Source organism: Chionomys nivalis, chromosome 19 (genome assembly GCF_950005125.1).
Source record: "Chionomys nivalis chromosome 19, mChiNiv1.1, whole genome shotgun sequence".
NCBI lineage: Eukaryota > Metazoa > Chordata > Mammalia > Rodentia > Cricetidae > Chionomys > Chionomys nivalis.
In genome coordinates, this window is record NC_080104.1 from 29,802,542 (window position 1) to 29,828,731 (window position 26,190).

The following is a 26,190-nucleotide window of genomic DNA, read 5'->3' on the forward strand; positions in this document are numbered from 1 at the left end:
TTCAGGCTCAAGGCTCGGCCAATTGTTTGCTGTGTGGGAACCCTCACCAACTTAGAGCTACATGCATGGGTCAATGTGACATCGGTAGCCTAAGAGAAACTACGTGACTTACCTTGTGTTATGAGAATGGGTCGGGCCTGGAAAATGTAACCTATGATTGCAACCTATGATTGTAACCCATGACTGTCCAGAGTTTGGCTGGGAGGAAAAGAGCAGGAGTGGTGGTGTTGAGAGAAGGCGGCTGTGGAGAGAGAGAAGTGTGTGAGGGTGAATGAGTGAGAGTGGGTGAGTAAAGAGCGTGTGAATATGTGGAAGTGTGTGAGGGTGTGTGTGTGTGTGTGAGAGAGAGAGAGAGAGAGAGAGTTGTGTGGAAGAGCTGCTGCTACATGAAGGAGCTGTGCCTAGGAATGTGAACATGCTTACATGCTTATGAGAGCTACGAGGAGGAGCTGTGCCTAGGAACTGTGTGCCCTGGTGCTGAATGGGGGCTGCCCCTCCCAAGTCAGTCACATTTTGTCAAGCAAGCATAAAGCTCCCTATTCAGACCCCAGCACCCACATAGAAAGCCAGATGTGGCCACACATGTCTGTAACTGTAGAACTGGGAAGGCGGAGATGGACAGATCCAAAGAGCTTTCCATTGAGCCAATCGGTGAGTTCCAGGATCAGCAAAGCAATGTCACCTCAGCAAATGAAGTGAGGAATGACAGACGGACACACCTAACACCAACCTCTGGCTTCCACACACACGTGTGTGTGCACACACACACGTAAGCAGATAAACACAGAAGAGAAAGCGGAAGGAGCAGCAATGCCCTCGTAACTAATGAGAACTTTGCGTTCATATTCTTGAACCTTGAGGTTGCTCCAGGCAGGAGACTTTCAGTGAAGAAAATGGCTGTTCAACACTAGAAATAAGAGACACTGCTGGGCCAGGCGGTGGTGGCGCACGCCTTTAATCCCAGCACTCAGGAGGCAGAGGCAGGCGGATCTCTGTGAGTTCGAGGCCAGCCTGGTCTAGAAGAGCTAGTTCCAGGACAGGAACCAAAAAGCTACGGAGAAACCCTGTCTCAAAAGAAAAAAAAAAAAAAGGCACTGCTGGTAGGATTTGCACCAAGAAAATCTGGCCTCAGTCCACATTTTAATTGCCACATGATACAACCTCTCTCTGAGAAGAGCACAGATGTATTTAAAAGATCTCCATCTGGGATTTGCTAATTATCCTTCAGAGCTTGATCATGATTTGGCCATTGGAGTGGTCAAAAGGACCTAACAGGTCCTTGGATACCAGCGTGACTCAGTCGAACAGATGAATAATGATATCAGGTCCTGGTGTGTGGTCTGTGGGCTGCTTCACAATGGCCTGTAGAATGTGTGGCTTCCTAACAATAGCCAGTGCCTTTGTTACTATTCTATTTCTGTGAAGAGACAACAGAACCAAAGCAACTCTCACTTCAAAAAGCATCTGTTGGGGGCTTGCTTACAGTTTAAGAGGGTTAGTCCATGATCATCATGGCAGAAGGCAGATAGGCATGACAATGGAAAAACAATAGCAAAGGGGTTTTTATCCTATTCCACAGGCAGCAGACACACACACAGTGACACACCTCCAACGGCACATCCATTCCAACAAGCCCATACATCCAAATAGCTCAACTGGGGCACTAAGCATAGGGGGCATTCTCGTTCAAACCACCATAGGCAGTTATCTCTGGAGGCTGGAAATCTAAACCCAGAGTGCCAGGGATACCCAGTCTTTTTGTATGATGGGTCCTTTCATGGCACGGTTGTGCACAGCTTGAAGATCTAGGATGCTAAATACTCAAGGTTATCAAAATTTGACTTAAGACAAGTAGCTTCAAGTTCACGGTCTCACACCAACAGAGATTGAAGGCATGGATTCTCATGGTGTATGCTAAGCAGAAGTGGGCTTTATTAAAGACAATCACAGGAAGGGAGACTTGAGTAAAGGTGAGAGATAAAAGGAAAGGGAGAGGAACTCCTGAGGGAAGGGAGATAGAAACAACCACTGAGCTTCTGTGCCCGAGGACTTTTATAGGGCCGTGGCAGAGACCTTGAGATTGGCTCATTCTTGTGGGCCAAGCCAACACAGGGCCAACACACACTATGCATCTTCCACCAGCCAGGGGGACAATTGTGATCACTTTCCCTGTCCATCTCTGACTTTATTAGCTATTGGCCTCGACTGTCTGCTAGCTGTTAAGTCTCTTGGCCAGAGTCGCTCCCTTCTGGCCTGCAGGTGTCTTGAGTGCTGTTAATTGTACTAAGCGCTCTTTGTTCTTGGTGGTTACCAAAAGAAGCTGTTCTTGGTTACATCATATTTAACGCCTTGTCTCTGGGGTGGTCTGGAATGGTCTCCTAGGCAGAGGAATCTTGTTTCACGATATCCTGGTCAGTTGACGTTAGCTGCATTAGAAGCAAGAATACAAGGAAAGACAATGTGGACTGAGCCACCGTAGTGGTAGGAGAGGAAGCAGCCGCTAAGACTGTTCCCACATCCTCCCTCCCTCTCTCCCTCTCTCCCCGCTCCCTTTCTCTCTCTCTTTCTCAACTGACTTCCTAGGCCCTAAACTCCATAGTCCCGATCCTGCCATGCCCTAGAAATAACAAGATAACCCTGCAGAGAAGATTGGCAAGGAGACACAGGCCTCACAGGAGAAAGAAGGTGTTCTCCCTGAGAGTGCTGAGGAGGCAGAGATAAACGGCCAAATATCCAAGCCTAGGACAAAAGCCCAGCGGCTCCAACCCCCTCCTGAAGAAACTTCAGAACAGATGAATGTGCTTAGACTTGGGAGACTACAACATGACCAAAGCCGTGGAGAAGCAGCAGCTGCCAAGGACAGGACCAGACAAGAACCTGGCGACTGTCGGCACATCCCCACCCCATAGGCTTTGCCCCATAGAAAACCCTGCCACCTTGCCACCAGCAAGCTTGCAGGGTACCGTGAGCCCCTTCTTCCTCCCAGTCTGGATTTTTATATATTTTAGGCAGAGACCAGGCATCTAGTCACCTTGCCAGCTGGGGAGGCTCTCTAAGGTCATTTCTTGAGTGACACTAAAACTTACACACCCTCAGGTAGGGACCCAGAAATAGACGATCAGGACCCAGTAATGCTGCAGCTTTTTCTGTGGTGAGAAACGTAAGATGTGAGATCTCCTTCGGGAGGAGAAATTCCTTGGACAGTCTTGAGTCTTGGAGCAGAGTTGGCGGTTTCAGTGTCCCAAGGCTGAGGATGACATGTTGGGAAAGACAGAATGAGAGACACACTCTATGTGCATCTTAGGCCACTGTGCTTTATCATGGGGGGGGGGAGTTGTGGGAGCTACGGGCTGTGTTCCGCCTCCCGGCTCCTGGCCACCGGCTAGCTTTAAACCCGAAATAACACACAAACTGTATTCTTTTAAACACTGCCTGGCCCATTTCTATTAATGTGTGTAGCACCTTGAGGTGCGCTTACCAGGAAGATTCTAGCCTATGTCCATCATGGGTGAGCTTCATCGCGTCTGCCCCAGAGAGGAGCAGCATCGCTTCTGGCTCTGAGAGGAGCTGCCCTGCATCTGAGCTCACTTCCTCTTCCTCCCAGCATTCTGTTCTGTTTACTCCACCCACCTATGTTCTAACCTATGAGGCCAAGCAGTTTCTTTATTAATTAACCAATGACCTTCCTCCATCAAGGGGGGCAGTAAGAAAGGATTTGTTCATAAAGGAAAAAGATTTGCTTGCCTACAGGGCTCTCGATAACCTTTGCTAACTACCTCTAACTACTGGTTATCAAGGGCTGTAAAGTTTGATGGACATTGTTCACGAAAAATGGATGCCTTCTCTCTCCCCATGCGTTGCTTTTGGAAGTACTATGGGGGAAGAGCACTGGTTTAGGAGTCAAAGTATTTGGGCTCTGGTTCCACTCAGTCTTATCAGTGATGATGTATATACCTTGGTAGGGTCACTAGCTTCTCTGGATTCTAAAACAGAATTAAACGTGCAGTTGCAAATTCTGACTCAAAAATTCTATCCCTGCTTATAACTATGCTGTTCACATGAAATCAAAAGTGAGGAAGGCCCATGGTCAAGCCTCCACTCTGTAAAACCAGGAATATATGGAGTATAAAGGGAGAGAGTTTGGGGCTTGATGTTCATACATACAGGCAACAGAATTGCATATACAGGGTAATCTTCCCGGGATGGGGGTGGGGCTGAAGAAGATAGACACGGAAGTTTCTAGACTGCACCCTCTTTCCTGGGTCTTCAGTGAGGTCCTGGCTGCTGCAAAGTTGCTCTGACATCAGAGTGGATGGGACCGAGGAAACAGGTTCGGTCATGCCCACGTGGAGGCTGCTTCGGATGTAATCAGATGCTAGGCATATTGTTAGGGAGCGAGGAAGAAAGGTCCCGAGGGCAGAGTGTGACTGCGTAGCTGCAGCAGAAGGCTTGTGGCAGTGGATTCGTTGCGGGGGAGGTTGGGGAGGGGGCTAGGGAAGGACGATGGAGAAGTCTATCTTTCGGGGCATTGCTCACCCAGTTCTAGTCCAGTGCCGACTGAAGAACAAACACAAGACAAGGTGGTTTGGGTGGCCCGAATCTTTAATCTCATTGTCCAGCAGGTCGTCATGGATCTTAATGAATGTCACCTTCTAGTTAATGGCGGGGAGAGCCAGGGTGAGAACCGCTCAAGATGCTGCGGTCTCTCTCCCCCTTTCAGTGCACAGATCTCAACGCAGTTAGCATGACTGGCAGGTTTACTGATGTTTGTGTCAGAGGGAGGACTGTGTAAATGTTCTTATTCCCTGACCATCTACGCAACTCTAGACTGCCGTTCAGATGACTGGGAAGGAAAAGATTAGTGAGGAAGGGAGAGAGAGCACTGGACCCCTGAGTTCTAGGCTGACATGCAGATTGTGTACGAGAAGACTGGCAAGGAAGGGAGAGAGAGTGCTGGGTCCCTGGCCCCCAAAACCTTTGTGTTTCATTTGTTTAAAATTTTATAATTTCTTCTTCCCATTTCCTCACATTGTCATCTTTAATCTAAAGTGCATGTGGGAAGGGGCTAATGCCTAACACTGCTGCATGATTTCTTCAATGTCCCAGCCATGTTTTACATGGATAAGGCATGTTGTTATATATTTGAATGTATATATAATTCTGTACACTGTCTTTACCTTTGATCTCGGATTCTGCACTTGTTCCATTTGTCTGTGCTATCTTCTCTATTGGTCAAGTCTGTGTCTTCAAGATTGTCATGATGAGTCTGCATTCTAGGAAAGGAACAGGAGGAATAGGGAAACCAGGTTGGCTTGTAATCCCAGTGAATAAGAAAGCTAAGGCAGAAGGATTGGTATAGAGCAAGGTCAGCCTGGGCTTCAGAGTGAGTTCAAGGCTAGCCTTGGCAACTTAGTGAAATTCTGTCTCAAAATAAAAAGTAAAAAGAAGGCTGGGGTTATAGCTAAGTGGTGGAGAATTTGCCTAACATGCAGTAGGTTCTAGGTCCAATCCAGTTAACAACACACACAAACACATGTATGCAAACATACATGAGGACTAAGAAAATCCAACTGTTCTTCTCACTTGTCAACACTAAGAAAATGAAGAACCAAACTCCATTGTGTATTTGCACCTGCTTCTTAGCAAACATGGGTCATTTCAAAACCCAAATGCATTTCATTAAATCCAGATTATTAAGACCTGTCTAAGGCAGGGTGTGGTATGACCCTGGTTTCTACCCAGTCACTACCCCACTGCTGTTCTGGCTTGGACTCCGCTCCTGCAAGTGCATGGCCTCAAAGAAGCATCTCATCCCCTCCCCTGAAATCTCCAGTTTTATGATGTGTAAGGAATTGTTTTGTTTATTTTTCAATCTGGGCATAGTGACACATACCTTCACTCCCAGCAGGTGGAGAGTTCCAGGACAGCCAGGGCTACAAGGAGAGATTCTGCATCAAAAATATTTTTTCTTGTTTTCCATGGGTATATAAAAAAGACAATAAACATTTTATTGGTAGACAGGAAGAAAGGAAGGACAGTAGTACCTGACATGTGCTCTTCAAGGGCCTTGGTGGGGGCAGCTAGCCTGATGTTACTGGCTCAGAACTTTATGCCTCCTCTTCTCCATTTATCCTGGTTACCTCATACCTAGCTACAAGCCCAGATGAATCTTCCTCGGTGTTCTAGACTTGGTCATTTTAGCTCTTCCTTTAAAACCCCAGCCTGTACTCACTGCAACATTTGTGAGCAGCCTGTCGTTGCACCAGAGGCTTGTCCCCACCCTCCCTACAGAGAGAAAGCTTCTGCCCACCAGCATAGTTGGACTCCTGTGAGCATCCTCTTTTGGGCTGCAGGTAGCTGAACTCTCATCGTATAGCTAACTCTCTGAGCCTCTTCTTATAGTAATCCTGATTCATCCAAGATGATTCCACTCTGCTGACCTAGTCACCTTCCACCTTAAACCAGCATAGTGGCATCAGAACTTAAGCAGATAATATTTGAAGAGACAACATCATCTTGTACCTGGGATGTGGACCAGGATTAGAATTGAAGTTCAGTTTTGAATTCATTGACTCAGTGGTACTTCTGGTTCATCCACATAGATGAGTCTAGAAAGCTCAGGAGCTGCGAGACTAAAAATGAAGGGAATGAGCTTCACTGATGCTAGAGATGAAATACCCTCTGGGAGTCCATTTTCAAGGAAGAGAGGAAGTGGAACCTAGAGAAATGCCCCTGAGACTCAATTATAAAGGCAGTTGTTAACCTGCCTTCAAGGAAGATTTCATCATCAGTAGAGTGGTTATTGCTTTGTGTTTGGTTGACCTCTAGCTGGTTTCAAAAGTCTTTGTCTTTAGTTTACCAAGCTGCTTATTTAAGGGCTGGAGAAATGGCTCAGTGGTTAAGAGCACTGGCTGCTCTTGCAGAGGACCTGGGTTTGGTTCCCAGCACCCAAATAAGGCAGCTTACAACTGTGTAACTTCAGGTCTAGGTCATCCAGTGTACTCTTCTGAATTACTCAGACATCTGTGTGCATATAATTTCACACAGGCACACACACACACACACACACACACAAAATCATAAATCAATAAATCTCCAAAACTGTTTACAGTGCTCCTTGGAACAGACAGGCTGGTATTTCTTTTTTTTTTTTTTCTTTTTCTTTTTTTTGGATTTTTGAGACAAGGATTTCTCTGTAGCTTTTGGTTCCTGTCCTGGAACTAGCTCTTCTAGACCAGGCTGGCCTCGAACTCACAGAGATCCACCCACCTCAGGCTGGTATTTCTTATTTGAACTTTTCTGAGCCCTGTGTTTGTATGTCAATATCTTTTATCCCATCTGGGAAGATTTTTTTAGCTATTATTTCTTTGCGTGTGTGTGTGTGTGTGTTTACCATATGTTCTTCTTACTCTATTTTTATTGAAAATAGTTATTTTACAATGTATTCTGATCATCATTTCCCCTGTCTTGTTTCCTCTAGATTCTCCCCAATTCCATGCCTTCTTTCTCTCTCTCCTAAGAGAACATGTAGATATAAAAGACAAACAACCAAGAATAAAACAAAAGGAACAAATATAACAAACAAAAACGAAGAAAGCATAAGAAATGCACCCAAACACACAACTCCCCAAAAGAAACCTTCAAAATGAAAACCATAATATACAAAAAGCCAGCAAGGTTAAAAAAAATAAAAATCCCAAACATATTATATTTGGGGGTATGGGTTACCTCACTTAGGATGATTTTTTTTTCTAGTTCTATTAATTTACCTGAGAATTTCATGTTTTTTAAAAAAAGTTGAGTGGTATTTCATTGTATAAATGTACTACATTTTCCTTATCTATTCACCCATTAACAGATACTAGGCTATTTCTAATTTTCTGACTGTTCTGAATAGAGCAACACTGAACATGGATGAGCAAGTATCTCTGTAGTAGGATGGAGAGTTCTTTGGGTAGATGCCCAAGAGTCATATATCTGGGTCTTGAGGTAGATCTATTCCCAGCCTCCCGAGGAACCACCACAGTGATTTTTATGGCGTTAGCTATTAGCTCTTGACAGTTTTCGGCATCAGGCTTTTCATTCTCCTCTAGGACCACTCTGACCAAATGCCTGATAAAAGCAATTTGAGGGAGAAGAATTTGTTTCAACTTAAGAATTGGAGAAGAAATTCACTATGGAGGGGGAGACATGACAACGTGCATTAGGTCATAGTGTGCCTACAGTGAAGAAGCAGAGAGAAATAAATGCTCAGCTTGCTTCCTCCTTTTAACTCAGAATGGGGCCCCAAGCCATAGGATGGCTGCATTTAGGGTGGTTCTTCCAACCTGCACAGACATGCCCAGAGATTATCTCCAAGGTGGTTCTAGATCCTGTCAAGTTGGAAGTCAATTTCGCAAGTCCTGTGCTAGGGGACTCTGGCCTCATTCTGGTAACTGACCCAGTTAAGTTCAGACCACATGCTTTTGCTGGCCTTGACTGGCTGTTTCTTATGTCAGACCAGGTCTACAGGCACCTGCAATGCTACTGAGACACCCACTGAGCCGTTTCACCGACCTTATGAATTGCATTTTATTAAACTTCCCTCCAAACAATAAGTTTTCAGTAAATTAACATTTTTTGGGGAAAACTATAAGGCTGTCTGGCTGCCCAGCCTGCAGGGGTGGTGCCCGAAGCCTCCTCTGCAGACCTTACTCCACACAGTGGCAATCTGTCCCACCAGGGCTTGCAGACCTCACACTCTGCAGACTCTGGGAGTCACCTCCCTCATGGATTTTGGTATAAACCGTACCTCCTGGGGTAGTGTGCACTCCGGCTGTGGATGCTGCCCGGAAAGAGTCTCGGCAACTAGAGAAGTTAAGAATGGGCATTAATAGCCTGTGGTCTGTTTCTTCATTTGCCTTCTGCCTCTTGCCTCCTACCCCAGTGCTGGAAGAAGACACTCACCACCTCGCCAGAATCTCTGCACCTCCCTAGAAGAAGAAGCCACCTGCTCTCCCAGAGTGCCCCAGTGGGACTGGACTGCACAGGCTGGCCGGAGCTCACGTCTGATACCGGTGAGCTTTATGTCTTTCTTTTGTTATATCCCTGGGTGTGATGTCAAGAACAGGGTGAGTGCTATGTCTACTTGTCAGAGAGAAGCAGCCCAAAGGTGAGAGGAATTGACAGTTGTCCCACCCCTTCAATGATCAAGGACTTCCTGGTATCCAAAGAAGGGGCATGGTCAACATTGGGCAGGTGCTATGCTTGAGTCCCCAGGCCTGGCTCTGAAAGGTCTCAGATTTGATCTCAAGAGGGCAATGATTTGCTCTTTGGGGTAAGATATGTGTTCAAAGAGTAATTAACATCAGGGAACAGCATGGTGGGAGCTGTGAGGAGAGCTCAAGCCTATGCAGCAGAGCAAGGGTCACTTCTCACAGGCCTCAGAGGAAGAGGGTATTCCATGCCATGTGGTTGATGAGCGTCTGCAGTAAATGGTTGTAGAGACAACCCACGTGGTTTGCTGTCTCAGATCTAGCCAGCGGCGCCTCCCTTCCTTGAGTTTTACCTTGGCGGCCTCTTGATTCCTTTCCCCAAACTAAACAGCATCATATTATATATTTGTTCACAAAAGGGCCAAATCATGCAGAGGGGCAGAGTGCCCCAAATGAGCCAGGCGTCACCTCTTCCAGCACAGGTGTCATTTTCCTTAGCCATATCTGGAGGTAGGGGCTGGGTGCTGAGTGATGCTCCCTGACAGACAGATTTAGAGACTGTATTCCTAGGCAGGTGTGTGTTATGTATGCGCAATCAGGAACATTCAGCTAGCTGCCAGGGAGGCAGGTTTGTAAGATGGGTCAACCAGGGCAAAGCCCTAAACAGAATAAAAAAACAAAAAACAAACAAAAAAAACAAACAACAACAAAAAAAAAAAACCTCAAAACCAAAAACACTTGAAAAACAATACATTCCCTTTTGCCAGGTGTGGCAGGGGCGGGAGGCACCCAGGCTGTTAGTCAAGGCCATTGAGGGTGAAGGGTGGTCCACCCTAAAAGTAGCATTTGTCTACAGGAACACACAGCTGCCTCAACAGGCCTGGGTCTTGAGCTCACAATGCAATGTGTGCATGCTGGGCCCTGGTCTCTGGCAAGGTTTGGGCCTTCTTTCAGCAAAGGGGCCTGCTGTGACTGCAGACACAAACTAACAACAATCCAAGTCACAAGAAAGCATCTGCTATCTGCTGAAATAATGGCTTTCAAGGAAAAGCCACTTTCTCCTATGGTCCCTCTGTGAAGTGATGGAATCACTCAGAAAACTGTGGAAGTGGGGGATATGGAGACGGTCAGTAAAGTACTCAAGTGCAGACCTGAGTTTGATCCCCAGAACCCAGATGAAAAGGCTGATGTGGTTGCGCACACATGTAATCCCTACACCGGGGAGGCAGAAACAGTGGTGCTCACTGGCCAGCCAGCCTAGCCTGCCTGGTGAGCCCTAAGCCAATAAAAAAAGTAAACCTGTCTGGATGCATTTGAAAATCAACTGAAAATCCATGAATTGGAGAAAATCCTTAAGCTCCAGGAGGGCACCGGAACACATCTAAGAAAGTGAGAGACGTGACTTACAAGTCCTGTGAGGGCAGAGGACAGATAAGACCAGGGAAAGGGGAAAGGAGATGAAGCAAATTCTCCCACCAGAACCGAGTAGGGAAAAGATCAAAAGAAGTTAAATGTGAGTGGTTTGGAGGGCAGAAAAGCAAGAACTGGAGCAGCAATAATTGAGGGAAGAAAAGGAAGCTTAGCTAAGCTGAATCCTGAGATCCAAGGCTCTCCTACATCAACTGTAAGACAAGGTGGCTGGAACTATCACCCCTTTGTGACAACCGAGATAGAATCGGGGTGTATCTCTAAATTCTCACCCAACAGAAAGTGTAGCCAGCTCTAGCTCTGCTTACAAAGCAATTGCCCTTGCTATCATCTTCATTATGATGATTATTTTTTAATTAATTGATTTATGTGTATGGCTGTGTTGTCCCCATGTATGTCTGTGCACCATGTGTGTGCCCAGTGTACTGGAGGCCAGAAGAGAGTGTTGGATGCTGAGTCTAAAGATAGTTGTGAGCTGCCTGTGAGTGCTGGGAACCAAACCTGGGTTCTTTGGAAGAGCATCTAGTGCTCTTAACAGCTGAGCCATCTCTCCAACCTCGACAATTATTATTTTGGTGTGTCCTCAAGGTAGGGACCCACGTGAGAGCGGCTTTATTTTAACTCTGCACAAATTTATCTGCCAATGATTTCAAACAATGCTCTGAAATACCTGTCAATTGTGAAGGTTTCAGGTTATAAGAAGGGGATGAGCTCAAGGGTCAGGGCCAGCTTTGACGATGGATCGTCTGATGAGAAAGGCTGCTCTTTCTCACAGCTGTTTCTCCAAAATCTTCATGCACATGCATGCATGTGTGCATGTGCTGTGCACATCTAGTGCACATGGATGTGGGTATGAAAGTGCATCCATGTGGACATCAACCTTGAGTATTGTTTTTTTGTCTGCTGTCCACCTTGTATTTAAAGACTGGCGCTCTCGCTGAGAACTGGAACTCACCACTGAAGTAAGGCTGGCTGGTCAGTAAGCCCCAGAGTTCTGCCTGTCATTGCCTCCCTCGTTCTGAGACTTCAAACACATGTCTGATGCCCAGCTTTCTCTATGGGCTGGGGGTTGAACTCAGGTCCTCTCGCTTGCACAATGAGCACTTTCTTGACTGCCACCTCAATGGCCTTAGCAGGTGAAACTCTGCCATTTGCTTATCCTTCTCTACCACTGGATTCTTGGCCAGTAGCAATACAGCAACAATTAAAAAAAATGAGTATCTATACTCATATCTGACATAGTGGTCATCAAACTGAAAGTAGTCAGAAGGGACACAGGTCATCATCACATATGACAAGAGAATCAATCCACCACGATGATATAACAATTGTTAAGTACACATACACACGGCGCATTGGTGCAGTCAGTATTATAAATCAAATGCCATTATACACAAATGTCTAAAATATATCCAGATACAATCCTCATAGGTAATCAATATCCACCTCTCACCAATCAATGAACCATCCAGACAAAAGGGTCAGCTAAGAACCTTCAGAATGACTCTGCGCCACAGGTCACATGACTTAGAAGACACCCACAGAATATTCCCGCCCACATCTGCAGTGTACACGTTTTTCTCAGCAGCCAGTGGAGCTTTCTTGCAGGTTAGACTCCTTATTGAGTCTCCTTGTAAATTCATTGTTTGTACTTAACCTCATGTGGTTCTGCTAACCCTGTTTCTGTTTGACCATCAGTGCAGCACAATGCTGTCTTCTGTTAACTATGGTTTCCTTTGGCTCTGTGGACAGACTTACAATGGCTGCATGGTTTTTGTTGTGTGTGGTGGTGGCAAATGATATGTGAGCATTCTGACATGAAGCATCAGTGGTCTGGGTGCTTCATCCTCAGTAGGGTCCTATGTTCCTCTTCCTTCACATGTTTCATTTTTGTTGTTGTTGTTAGAAACGGAGTATTTTAAGAAGTGTATTGTATCAATGCTGAGCACTGCTCTCTGACTAGACCTGATACTGTCATTTCCTTGCTTAATAACTAGGCAATTGTTTTAGGGACCTTTCACTTTCCACAGCACGAAGCCTCTCAGGCTCCGCAGGTGCCGTTCTCATGTGCCCAGTTACCAGATGACAGTGGCTTTGCTGGGGCTTTCTTCTCCCTCTTCTCAGACTTGACCACATTATTAAACTGTGCTAAGTGGCAGCTGACTGCTTTATTATTTTCAGTATTGTTCCTGAAAGACAATATCATTTAAGTAATCCAATCAAACTCTGGTTTGTTTGTAAGAATGTGTTCTCAGATTAGGATTTGGCATTTGACTCTAGACGGAACATTTTAGCTGTCTTTATCTGATTCCCTCTAGTAGGATTAGTTTAGGCCAACTCATTGCATCCTTGAATCCCCTCCCTCCGACCCATTCCCTTCATAAAACCTCTACTGTTCTTGAAGGCACCTTTAAGCTTATACTTCTTTATGCTCTGTTACAAATGTGATCTGTCCCTTTGGGAAGAAGCATGGAGCTGTTATGTAGCCAGCTTTTCCCCCTCAGGCAGAAAAATCTTGGAGCCAGAAATGCCACCGACTCCACCTCCCTTACTGAATTGTCAACTGATATTCTTGAATTTGTTTTCTTTATTTCTATTGCCTGACTACCACTCCAGAGGCTGTAAAGGTGTTTATAAGTTACTCTCGCTTGCTGCCCTAAAATTGGCTCCAGTCTCCTGTTTTTACAGCCTGTCAGTGAGGGGCTCAGAGGAGATAAACTGGATGGCAACGCTTGTCACATCTTGTCTAAGTCCATGCCTTCAACTTCTTATCATAGCCCAGCAGCTGTGTTTTGTGCTGCACACAGTAGGTTCACAGTAACACTTGCCTGTGGTGGCAAATTGTATTCCAGTGTCTGGGAATCCTCCAAGGGAAAAAGAAGAGAAATAATAGTTACACAATGGTCCAAGTAAGGGTGAGAAGCCGTAGGACCATTCCGTCGCTCCCTGGGAACATGACCTTTGCCTATTCCCCATTTCATTTAAATTTAATTGTAATACATGGATAATAATAGTACATGTTAGGTAATATTGTGTGGACATTCCATGGAACATGCCTAATGTATGTTTATTAAGTGCCAGACAATATTTCAGGTGTTGCACATTTAAGATTGGTTACTTCTTTATTCTGTGACAAAATGCCTGGTGAGGAACAGATCAAGGAAGAGCTTGTTTAGGTCACGGTTCAAGGGTGCAGTTCATCACGATGGGGAGGGCATGGCGGCCAGAGTGTGAGGCAGTGGACACAGTGTATCCAGTAAGGAAACGGAGAGCAATGATGGCTGGCACTCAGGCTGTATCTTCCTCTTTATTCAATCAGGGACTCTAGCTCATGGAATGAAGTTATCAACATTTAGAGTGTTACCCACCTCTATTAACCTAATCTACCCTCTCAGACATGCCCAGAGTCTGGTTTCCATGATGATTTTCATCAAGCTGACAATCATCATGAATGATCACACGTCATCCCAGTTAGTTCCAAGATGGCTTAGCGGTTATTGCACAGGCTGCTCTTCCAGAGGTCCCAAGTTCAATTTCCACCAACCACACGGTGGCTCACAACCATCTGTTATGAGATTTAGCTCCCTGTTCTGGCCTGTAGGCATACATGCAGGCAGAACACTGTATACATAATAAATAAATCTAAAAATAGAAAAGATAAAAGAAAACATCTCTGTTTGTTGTCCAGAAAGTTAAACGATCTACCCAAGGTTAAGGTTAAGGCCGGGGTAGATCCAGACTGAAGTCAAGATTGCTTCTTTCTGGCCAGCGCTGTTCCGGAAACCGACACATGGGGTTAATTGTGAGAGAGATCAGACAGAAATGATCTTTAGGCTCGGACCGGTTCTGACCTCTTCTAATTCCACATGGAGCTGCTGACTCCTCATCTTTCACCTCATCAAGCTGCATTAACCCTTCCTTGCTGTGCTTTCTGATACATGATGTCACTGTTAATTCAGACACATATACACATATGAATGTATTCACATACATGAACAAACACACACTATGTGCATGCTTCATTGAAAAATTTGTAGACCTACTATGTGATAGCAAGGGACTTTCCCATTCACCTTAATACTGTCAGAAATGAAGCCTAAAAGCTTGACTGATGTCAAAGGGTTCATCAGACTTTCAGTGATTACCTAACAGGGCAACCGAAGCGGGGCAGGGTTTATTTTTACTTACAGTTTCAGAGATTTCAATCCTTGGCTGCTCGAATTCTGGGTGGGAGGCAGAACATCATGCTGGCACAAGCATGTGGAGGATGACACCAATGGACATGAAGCAGGAAAGGACCAGAGGCTTCCTAGGCATTCAAAGGCACCTCACAGTGACCTACATCCCTCTGGCAAGGCTGTGCCTCCTAAAGGTCCTATAACCTCCCAGATTGTACCACCAGATGGGGCATTATTCAGACCATAACAGCGGGCTTGTGGAATCTCCCCACAGTGGAGCAGCAGCATCCTATGTTCCCTTAGACCCTGAAATAGGAAGCCCTGATATAAACGGCCATCATGGCTATGGTCTTGGAAATAGCTTGCCCATGCAGGAGCTTTCACTTCCAGGGCCATCCATCCTTCTCCACAGTACAACAGAGACCAGTTACCTGACTGAAACCCACTAAAGTCTCAGGGAGACCTGAAATGGCACTGGACTCGCTGTAGGCATGTGGAGTTCACTAGCTTATACAAGCTGCTGCCACCCAGCATGCAGCCCTGCACCATACTGAGTACACTTCAGTCTCTTCCAAGTCTTAGCTTAAAAGAAAAAAACCTTCTCCTGCCTACCTGGACTTTTGCTCAGCTCCAGGTCCCATTCATCCCTCCATAGCTGCCCACGGAACATGGAGCCTGTGGCCAGTGTTATGCACACTCTGGGAACACTACTGGGCAAGGTGGCATAGCCTCACATCAGAAAAGGGATAAACAGGAGATGGGGATCCAGTGGGAGCAAGTTCTGAAAAGGGATAATTTTCATCTAGCTGAGGAAGGATATGTACCAAGATGTGAAAGCCGAGGGGGAATCAGTACCATAGACTGCAGAGAGAAGAGCGGCTCAGGTCCAGTTTGTGCAAAAAGCCCAGAGGCAAAGAGAACGAGGAAGGTAGCTACTGTGGCTGGAACAGAGAGAGTAAGGGACAAGGGTGGTGGGGATGAGGCAGGGTGCTACAGAAGTCGGTACAGCCATAGCATGTAAGCCTTAGGACTCATCTGGGGTATAAAAAGAAGCGTTGGAAGAAACTGGTGCAGGAGAATGACCTGATGTGGTTTATACTCTCAAGCTCCCTCTGGCAGCTCTGTGGTCAGCCCAAAACTGCCTTCCAGACACAGCAGAGTAATGGACAAACAAACAACCTTCATCTTAGAGGAAGAGCCGAAAGCCTTGTGCACAGAGGGCAACATGGGAGGGAGTGTGACTCATGCTGACAGAGGGTCCTTGTATATTTCTCCAGAGGACAACCTAGGAGAACATAGATGGTGACCCTCCGTGCAGACTAACTGGGGAAGCAGGATAAGGGAGCAACTGCTCTTCCCGAGGTCAAAGAAAGGAAGGAGGCAGTGTCTGAAGTAGGGGAGCTGGGTATAAAGGGACCAGGAAGTGCACACGCTCTCCCTACATCCCCCAAACTAGCTAAAATAGACCAGGGATGGTGGCTAAGACACCCTCCAATGTCCATCAAGTGAAACCCAGCACCAGTATCATTCAGAGCTGGTAACTGACTTAGAACCCTGGAGGCTGTCACCGAGCATCCAGGGCATAGGGACTGGGATCTACGAACATACAAGGTTGCTGGTGGTGTGGCACAAAGAACACATATGCCAGTTAGGGATGGAGGTGGCCGCAAGAAAGAAGGCTTCAGATGCAAGAACAAGAGCCTGCCCTTCTGCCTTGCCCAGTGTTGTCCTTGCCTGAAATGTCTGTAGAACTTTAGAGTGGATCTAGTTCCCCAAAACAAAGAATGCTATTGCTGAGAAAGGGTGGAGAGGAGAGAAAGGAAGGGGAGGGGGTCAGTAACTATGATCAACCTCCATCAGGACTTGCCCTCACTCTTCTCAACTTCCAGGGGACACTAAGGTGGTTCCCGCCATCTTGCCTCTGATTTCATAATTAGTTGTCGCTCTGACGGCTGCTCATCCTCCAGGCATACTCCAAGAACCCGCACAAGGCCCCCAGAGTGTCTGAGAAAATGCATCTGACTTTCTTCTCGGAAAGGACAAGTAACCCCTGGCTCCTTGTCACCTGCCATCGTCATCTCCAATTTTGTCTGTCACTGGACTTTGCTCCAGCGATGTCAAACTGTTTAACATGAATTGTGACACTATTTGAAAGGAGGGTGGGTTAGTGTCACCACTGCTGTCAGGAGTGTCGCGGTCACCGCTCACTTGTGTACGAGGGCGCACCTAGCGGGTGCGTCCCCTAGCCAGTGTGCGCTGCTGTGGGGCCCCAGGTGCCATCTAGGGCTGCAAGGCCCCTTGACGACACCTCGTAGGAACCGTGCTAGCCTTGGCAAAGCTGAGCCGCCCTCGCCCACACCGCAGCAGGGCGCCGCCTCCTCCCGGACGCCAGCGCGCCGATGCTGGTGGCCGCGGTGAGGACCCAGGGCGGCCCGGGGCCCGCGTCCGCGTCCCAGGTCTGCGTGCGCGCGGGCGAGAGCGCGCCGCCCGGCCGGCCGGCGACCCGCAGCGGGGCCCGCGCGCTCTGCGCCCTGCCGGGTGGCTGCCCGGCAACCCGCACACGGGGTCCTGCGCCCGCACCGGGGTCGGGCCGGGAGCCTTCTCGCCGGAGCCCCACGATGTCAGGCGGCCCGGAGCCACGGCCGTGCGGCGGGGATGCTGCCCGGGATCCCGCCGGCCTGTGGCTGGAGCTCGGGCCCGCCTGTCCCGGGGCGCCGCGTTGCCCTAGCGAATCGAGCGGTCCTACCAGTGGGGACCTGGGCACCAGCAGCGGCAGCAGCAGCACGGGGCTCTCCCCGGGTTCGGACTCAGAGAGCAGCGGTGTGGTGTGCGGCGGCCGCGCTGGGGGCATGCGCGGCGCCCCGTCGCGCTCCCGGAGCCTGGAGAGCCTGCGCTCGGCCTCCGCGGGTAAGGGCGCCGCCTGCTCTCCCGCACCCTCTGGCCTCGCCGCAGCCTCTCCTCGCCCTTCTCAGCTTTCCCCTTCCATCTCCTGACCCCCACCTTCCCACGGCTTTGCCCCTTTGCCGCCTTTTGCTTATGGCTGCCCGACCACCTGTCCCTTCTCTGACCAGCTTCTAGCAGGGTGCTCCTTGTTTGGCACGTCCCTGCTGCAGCTGCCAAGAGGGATGCTTAAGGTGAGGCTGGAAGTTGGTTCGTCTAGACCCCTTTTTGTACAGTAAGTGTCTGACTCTCTGCAGCCTCTTGCCCCTTTTCCGTGTGGCCAGCCACCCGCCGGGGAGTGTGTGGGTCCCAGTCTCAGATGGAGCCACCCAGTCAGGTGCACCCTGGGCGCTCTGGAACAAGAGTGAAGTTTCTTCAGATGGGATTCTCTGGCTTCCCCCTGTCCTGTGTGCCCCCTAGTGCTCCTGGTGTACCCGAAGGGCAGAATTCTGGGAACCAACAGGAAAGAAGAGTTTGGACCTCAGTGAGGAGTGAGAAAGTCCAGAGCAACTTCATGGATGATGATCATCTGTCTTAGGTTAATTGTCAGTTTCCTTACCTTTCGGCGTCTGAGCACTCAACAGTGAGCGCTGTGGAGGAAGACAGTTGCTGTTGAGAAATCAGGGAGGTAGCGTGACCGTTATTCCTTGTGCGGCAGCGGTGGCACTCTGCCTGAGAACGCTGCTGCCCCACCCAGGTGTAGCCATGAGACTGAAGTGTGCGTATCGAAGCCAGAGGGGAGCAAAGGATCTGTGCGGGCAGCAGGGCCCCCTTCTCCCATCCCCACCCCTCCTCCAGGACAGCAAGGGCTGTGTTGAGGAGTAGAATCAAAGTTGCTCTCGCAGAGTGGTTAGACTGTGAGGGAGGGATGTGAACCTCGTTCTGAAGGTTCTGTAGCTAGTCGAGGGAAGGAAGGATGTGCAGACCTTTGTTTTTTTAGTACTCCTGTGCGCTCCCGAAACAGACACATGACGTTCAGCAAAGTCTGATCGCCCAACTGTTGGCGTGTTCGGCTACAAGTTTTACTTTACACTGTGATGACCTCCTCTCCCTTGGTGACTTCCTCAGAAGCTCTCTGTTCTCTTGAGCTTAAATAGAACCTATTTTGAGAGTACCAAGGTAGATAATACCCTAAGAGATTTTAAACAGTTTGGCAAACAGCCCTTTCCCTGTCTTTATCCCAAAGCATACCGTGTCTTTTGGAGTTGGAAAGGTATACCTCCTCTGGCTTTGAGAACAGCAAACCCAACCCAGAGTCTCTTTTTTGATGACCCAATGACTCGGACTCCCTGAGACCTATTCCCTTTTCTGTCTCAGGCATATGTATACCAGTAAGGCAGAATGGGGTGACAGAGACGGCAGGGTGTATTAGGCATCCTCATATCTGAGGAGTCCCGAGTCCAGTCAAGAGCACTGACAAAATGATGAGTCTCAGACACAGCGATGCCATCTCCCTGAAGGTCAGGAGAGGGGCATGAGGTAAACCATGACTCAGGGCTGCTTCTTGAGGGGTTCTGAGCTGTCCTGTAATATGTAACAGCAGTGTAAAAAGCCACCCTGTGCTTTAGGGTTGGTTGAGACTCGGAAGCAAGTGCCAGATGCCCTCCATGGCACAGGATCAGTGAGGTGCCTGGAAGGGTGTTGCTAGATGTATAGAGAAGACAGCATCCTTCAGCAGCATCCAGAGGCACTGGGGAAGGAGGTTCGAGTCACTTTCACATCCTTCCTGCCCCTCTTCCTTCCACTCCCTATTCCTTGCTGTGGTGGTAAAACCTCGCCTGACCTGGAATGGGTGCTAAAATTAGAAGGTCCTTCTATGTACGCTGTGGATTTGTGTGAAACATCAACACCATCACGGTTTCTCATCTAGATTCCTAGGCAGAACTTCCCCTGGTCCCAGAGACAGTCACAGAACTCAGTGAATTAATTCTCTTCCCGCCTACGGTGTGCTGCTACCTATGTGCCATCCTTGGGAAGAACTGAGAAAACATGCCCTTTAGTCATTCTATGTAGGTTTTCATTTCAGATGAAGAGATCTGCTTGGGAGGAAGGCTGCTAGGGAGGAGCCTTTGATGGGAGAAGGAGAGAGGGATTAGCCTGATTCAAGCCCTGCACAGGGTCAAAGAATGGCAGAGACTTGCCACCTGAACTGTTTCGGGTCTGGATTGATGTGATGTGATGGAATGGGTCTCCACTGGGTGTGGCGCAGGCTCAGTAGGCACATTAGAATAGTGGTTCTGGCAGCTCACACATTCTCCATGGTTATGAATTCAGCAATTACAACAAAACAGAACTTAAAATCACAGTCTGTGTTTACGTCTCAAGTGAGGAGAAGAAACACAGTATCAGGATGGAGGAGACAGGCAAAAAAGAGCAGTTAGCGCACGCGTGCGTGTGTGTGTGTGTGTGTGGGTGGGTGTGTGTGTGTGTGTTGACTGGGATTAGAGTTATTTATAGGGTTATGGGCCCCTTACCAGTGACTACAGCTCTGATAAGAAAGGTCTGACTTCCACCGTCAATCACTAGCTGCTCATGACTCCTCCCCTTTGGGTTTTATTTTTTTTTTCCATTGGGTGCAGGGCAACATCACAGTTTACCTTGAGCAAGACCTGGTTGTTGTTGGTTTCAAACTAAGAAGAGAAATTCAGTTTGCCCCCTACTATAGTTAACATTGACCTAGCCTGGTTCCTTCAGTATGACTCCCATTTGGTCACCGGGTTTCTGTAGAATCAAGCATAGAGAAAAATAATAAATGGATTATAAATGATTTTAAGATGAAAATCAAATGCCTGAGGCTATGTTAATAACTGTGTCGCTGTGACAACATACTGGTTAGAAGCAACCTAAAATGTATTTGGGTTCGTGGTGACAGACAGATGTCCTGGTAGGAAAGTTCATGGCAGTGAAGTGTGTCCAAAGCCTCCTCTCATCTCACAACCAACCAGGAAGCAAGCCAGCTGGCTGCATACAGTGGCTGGATGTACAATCCAGTGGCTTCGTACAATCCAGAGTAGCTCTATAAGTCACTGACTGGGTGTCCAAACCATGAGCCTTCACAGGACATTTCATTTTTAAACTGCCACAAACCTTTCCAGCTAAACTCTGTGAAGCCCCGTGACTGAGATCAGAAGTGTTCATTTGAGCTAGACACTCCCACGGAGCTGGTATTTGCTGCATGTTGTTTTCTATTTGGTTGTATGACCAGTGCCTGCCTACTAATTGAACATATTATCTTTTAAGAAAGACAACTGCCAGCAAGAAATTCTTAGCAGATCCTTAGATTAATTATGAGGACTGGGGTGTTGCTCAGTGGTAGAGTGTTTACCTGACATGCATGAAGGTCTGGGGTTGATCCTCAGTACCACGAGTGTGGTGAGTTTGAGGTCAACCTGGGTTATGTAATTCTCTGTCTCAAAGAGAAAGAACACCTACCACATACAATTATATTATTGCTAAGTGGTTTAGTGGTAATATAATCATTCCCAGAAAGACCTATACGAATAGTACTAGGGCCTGAACTAGTGAGTGCAGATAGGATTAGTGACAAAAACAGGAACTTTAGGGCCTTCTTGTTTCCAAAACTTTGTGTTGAATATAGACATTTTCCACTAAAACATCCCCAGTCTTCCTGTGGAGAGTCCCTGAGAAACATCTGAGAAAGGAGTGTGGATTAGAGGGTGGAATTTCCACTACCCTTTCTGCCTTCCTCCTTTCATCTCCTATGCTACTCCTAGCCCAGTGGGAGCTTCCAGAGCTCTCAGCTGTCTCTTCACTGTGCCTTTTCATTCCTGTGCTGTATGTATCATCTGATAAGCATAGTTCTCATTCGGGGCTGGACAGATTGACCGGCTCGCTTCCAGGGCTTTTGTCTGGTCTAGGTGGTGTGATTTTTTTTCTACAGAGGGAACTCACACTTCTTCCTTATTCTTCTGCAAACTTCAGCTGCATGCCTGGCCCAGGTGTGTGTTAGACTGGCCCTTGCTTGCTGACATACCTATGGTGGTGTTAGTGCCTACTCGTGGCGCACCATAGACACTAGAAATGGTAGAACCATTTCTTGTCCTCAGCTGGCTATGGCAGCGCACATCTGTATCCTAGGACACTAGAGGTTGAGTCTTTAAGATTGAGAATCGGAGGGCAGCCTGACCTACACAGAGTCCACATCAGAAAGAGAGCATCATTTTAGCATAGATTTCTTTTGCACCTGTTATGTTTCAAATGAAATGTGTCCTTCACGGGCTTCTGAATGTAAACACTTGGTCCCCAGGTGGTGGTGCTGTTTGGATCGGTTGAGAAACTTGCAGGATGTGGCACCTTGCAGAAGGAAGTATGTCCCTGGGGTGGGCTTTGAGAATATATAACCTTGTCTCCCTTCCCGCTTACTCTCTCTGATTCCGGTATGTGACTGAGATGCTATCTCTCAGCTTTCTGCTGCTGTGCCTTCCCAGCCATTGTGAATGGAACCGTAAGTCAAAGTAAACTCTTCCTTAAGGTGTCTTTGTTCATAGTATTCTGTCACAGCAACAGAAAAGTAACTGATACAGAGAGAGAAAGAAAGAAAGAAAGAAAGAAAGAAAGAAAGAAAGAAAGAAAGAAAGAAAAAAGAGAAAGAAAGAAGAAAAAGAAAGAAGAGAAAGAAAAAGAGGAAGGAAGGAAAGGAAGAAAGAAATGTACGCCCTGGCAATGCCGAAGCACGCATGGGCAGCCCATATATGGTGGTTCTGTTGAACTTGTCCATATTGGGTTTCATGGTCTAAGTTGATGAGGGCAACTGACCAGGTCTCTTCCTCAAGAGGGCACCAGATCTCATTACAGATGGTTGTGAGCCACCATGTGGTTGCTGGGAATTGAACTCAAGACCTTTGGAAGAGCAGGCAGTGCTCTTAAGTGCTGAGCTATCTCTCCTACTATTTTCAAAAGCCCTATGAGGTCCTCCAGTTTGCTCTTGTTTAATATTATTTCAGTTATTCTGTATCTTTTTAAGTCTTTTCATGTGTATTTTCAGTTAGCCTGTGAAGTAGTTTAGGAAAAACTGAAATCGTGGCAATATGGAATCTTCCCATTTATAGGTAGGAAGCTAAGCCGAGAACTTTGCCCCACACACCAACTGCAGTACCTGTACACCTCTGTGGATTCCATTTGTTTTGGATTTTGATATCTAAGTTCTGAGCAGTTAAACTTTGTTTTAAAATACTACATTTATTTCTTTACTCTGTGTGCATGTATCTGCACAGGAGTCTTTCTCTCCTTCCAGGGGTCAAACTCAGGCGATCAGGTTAGGTGGGAGACACCTTCTTCAGCTCAGCCATCTCAAGGCCAGAATTCTTCATTTCTTGATGCTTCCACAAGACACTAAGCTTTCCCAGGCTGCTAGAAAGAGTGACTTTTCCTTTCTAGTGTGTAAAGCTGGAAACCTGGTAATCGGGAACCGAGGGTGCCCTTTCATAAAGGCTGCAGCTGTGGTGTACACTTGCCTGGGTGCTTTTACTGAACAGAACATTAGTCTCAAATCTGCTGCTTCAGCTTGGATTGTGTTCTCAGTGTCTTCAATAGATGTCGTCTTAACAAGGAGAGCATGGCTGCTTTTAGACATCTTAGTGTGTGTCACTCGTACGTCGTCATGGGTTTCATGATGACATTTTGTACACATGTCCATCACATCACCCCTCCTGTTCAATCCATGCTTCCATTGTCCCCTTCATCCTAATTAGCCTTCCTTCTACTTTCATGACTGCGTGTGTGTGTGTGTGAGTGAGAGAGAGAGAGAGAGAGAGAGAGAGAGAGAGAGAGAGAGAGAGAGAGAGAGAGAAAGAGAGTGAGAACGCTGATAAGTTTTAAAGGTTGCTTACAAGAGGGACAGTGAGCTATTCACAGAATATGGGCATTTTACCAGTGGCTACAGCACTGACGAAAATGTCTATTCTTCCCCTAGGTACCATTAACTATATACAGGTCCTTGGGGAGTTGGAGAACTCGTGAGGGAGGGAGGACAGATTTTTTTGCTGAACCTATAATTATATTTTTACAAAAATAAGAATAGTCAAGAAGAGTTCTCAAATTCTGGGGTGGGGGTGGTAGAGAGGAAATATGTCACATATACAAATGTTGGTTTCGGTTGAAATGCAAGGTCTAAATGGTTGTTTGTGAGTTAAAGATAATTTATTTTTAAAATGAACTCTTTATGTATTCAGATATATTGCACTGAAATGTCAACAGTGGCCTAAATAAAAACCAGGGTCATCCATTCTCAGCTCATTGGTTTTCTTTGTGTGGATACACAGGGGTGGGGTGCATGTGTGAGCATGTGTGTGCAGGCACACAATCCCCAGGCCAGAGGGCTTTTGCTGTCTTTCTTACTCCTTTGAGACAGGGTCTTTCGCTGAATCTCGAGCTAGGAGAACCGAGCGAGCTCTACAATCCCCTTGATGCTGGCCCCACCTGGCACCATGCCTGTTTGGCTTTTTTTTTTTTTTAATGTGAGTTCTGGGGAACTGAACTCATGTCCATGTGCTTACACAGCAAATGCTCTCAGGCATTGAGCTGGATCCACCCTGTCATTTGCTTTTCTTCACTTCTTACTCAGCTCCACCCTGCTTGCAGCCATCAATTTCCCACTAGAGACACCCCAGGTCCTGGTTTGGTTAGAAAAGAGCACATGAAAGCACCTGGTAGGATCCTTTTCACGTGGCTCTGAGCCTGTCTTCTTGTGGAAGAATAAACACTCACGCTGGCCACTGAAGCGCCAGAATGAGACAATGACAAGGAAGCCATTTTATGAACTATGCGTGAAAGACGTCAGGTGACTGTAATGAACCTGTTAGTCACTGTCGCAGCTTGAGAGAGGAAAGTCCCTCTTAGTTCATGGGTTTGAACTCTTGATCTCCAAACCTTCTTGGGGAAGGTTCTGGAACCTGTAGGATGTGGGACTTCGCTGGAGCAAGTATGTCACTGTCACTGGTGGATGAGCTCTGAGGTCTGATAGCCTTGCCTGCTCCCTGCTCCCTCTCTCTGGTGCCTGTGTGCGGTCAGCCAGCTTCCCAGCCCTGCTGCCATGCTTTCCCTGGATGCGGTCGTGGTGAACGCTGTCTGGAACCATGAACCAAAGCGAACCCTTTCTTCCTAGCGTTCTTTGCTCAGAGTATTTTATCAGAGCAACAGAAACACAACTCATACAATGGTGAATTTCAAATTGAAAGTTCTGAGGAAAGCTAAACCATGTCATGTCATGGTCAGAACACACCAGTACGGTATGACGGGCAGCTGTAGATTTCCTGGGGACGGGGTGAGACTGAATGACTGTGTGTGTGAACACACTCTCTAGGGAATGATGGGAACTCTGGTCAACTACTGACTGGTGAGAAGCTAGATTTAAGTTTAAAGAAGCCAAGCTGCGACCCAGTCAGTATTTTGCAAATGAGTGACGTGATGGCGGATGGCATCATTCCTTTATTTGACGCCACACAGCAGCGGCACCAGGACTCTGGCAAGTGACATCATATCTCATGGACAGCCAGGACACCTCTATGTTTCCAGGAAACACTCTAGATTGTACAGTTTCCGAAATATCGGTTGCTTTGCCCATCCAGCTTCAGTCCAGGAAAAGCCAAACATCTCTTTCCAAGCCATCCTTTAAGAGTAGCCCATCCCACGAATCTCAGTGTGAGTTTCCTGTACAGGGTGGGAGAATCAATACCTTCCAACTTTCCATAGGTCTTCTGGGAAATCTCAAAGATAGCCATGCAGAAGTTGTCCTTCAGGACTTTGTCTTTATCAAAAGATGTCAAGTTTGAACACTGAGATAGGGTCAGGAGTGACCAAGAATACTTGGCTTCCCTGTGTGTTGTGTGATTGTGTATGACAATAGGGAAGCCCCTGCACATGCAGAAGCCAGAGGAAGATGTCATGTGTCCTGATTTATTCCCTTGAGAAAGGGTTCCCTCACCGAACCAAGAACAAGGCTGACAGCCAACAAAACCATTGCTCCTCATCTCTGCTAACCCAGAGTACTGCTAAGACGGGCTTGTGCACAGTTTTGTATGTGAGTGCCGAGGATTCCAAATCAGATAGATCTTCATGTTCGTGTAGCAACCACGCTCACCATGTCACCATCTTGCCTACCTATTTAACCAGCCTGACAATAAAATATTTTAAATTAATATGATTATAAAGGATCCTGACTCTTTCCTAAGTGGGGAATTTCTAGGGTTATTTTTGTCTAATTGTTTGTCTTAATTATAAAGAGCATAACAAGATCAATATAAAGCCAAGAGATGATTCTGAATTTCTAGTGTTTGGGATTATTAAACAGTAACAGCAGTTTACCACTGCTTATTAGGAACAGGAAAATTCTGCTTTTAAGAGAGCAAAAGGCAAATTCTTTCATTTTAAACTAATAACAGTATTTAATAATAACTTTAATACTAAATAAGTACCAAGTATAATATTTATTA

General features: G+C 47.0%; 1 protein-coding gene and 1 pseudogene across 4 annotated transcripts in view; both read left to right on the forward strand.

Annotated features, from left to right (window-relative positions):
- Arhgef4 (Rho guanine nucleotide exchange factor 4) overlaps positions 1-26,190 on the forward strand; it is a 146,862-nt gene that overhangs the window by 71,694 nt on the left and 48,978 nt on the right. For 3 of the 4 annotated variants that reach the window (XM_057751204.1, XM_057751206.1, XM_057751205.1), the window contains one exon: positions 8,927-9,056. In XM_057751204.1, the coding sequence (XP_057607187.1) occupies positions 8,927-9,056 (130 nt within the window). Of the gene's footprint in view, positions 1-8,926; positions 9,057-17,282; positions 17,708-26,190 lie in introns of those variants that run through there. The other variant, XM_057751207.1, reaches the window with a different exon arrangement.
- On the forward strand, positions 615-3,008 carry LOC130861961 (alpha-endosulfine-like; annotated as a pseudogene).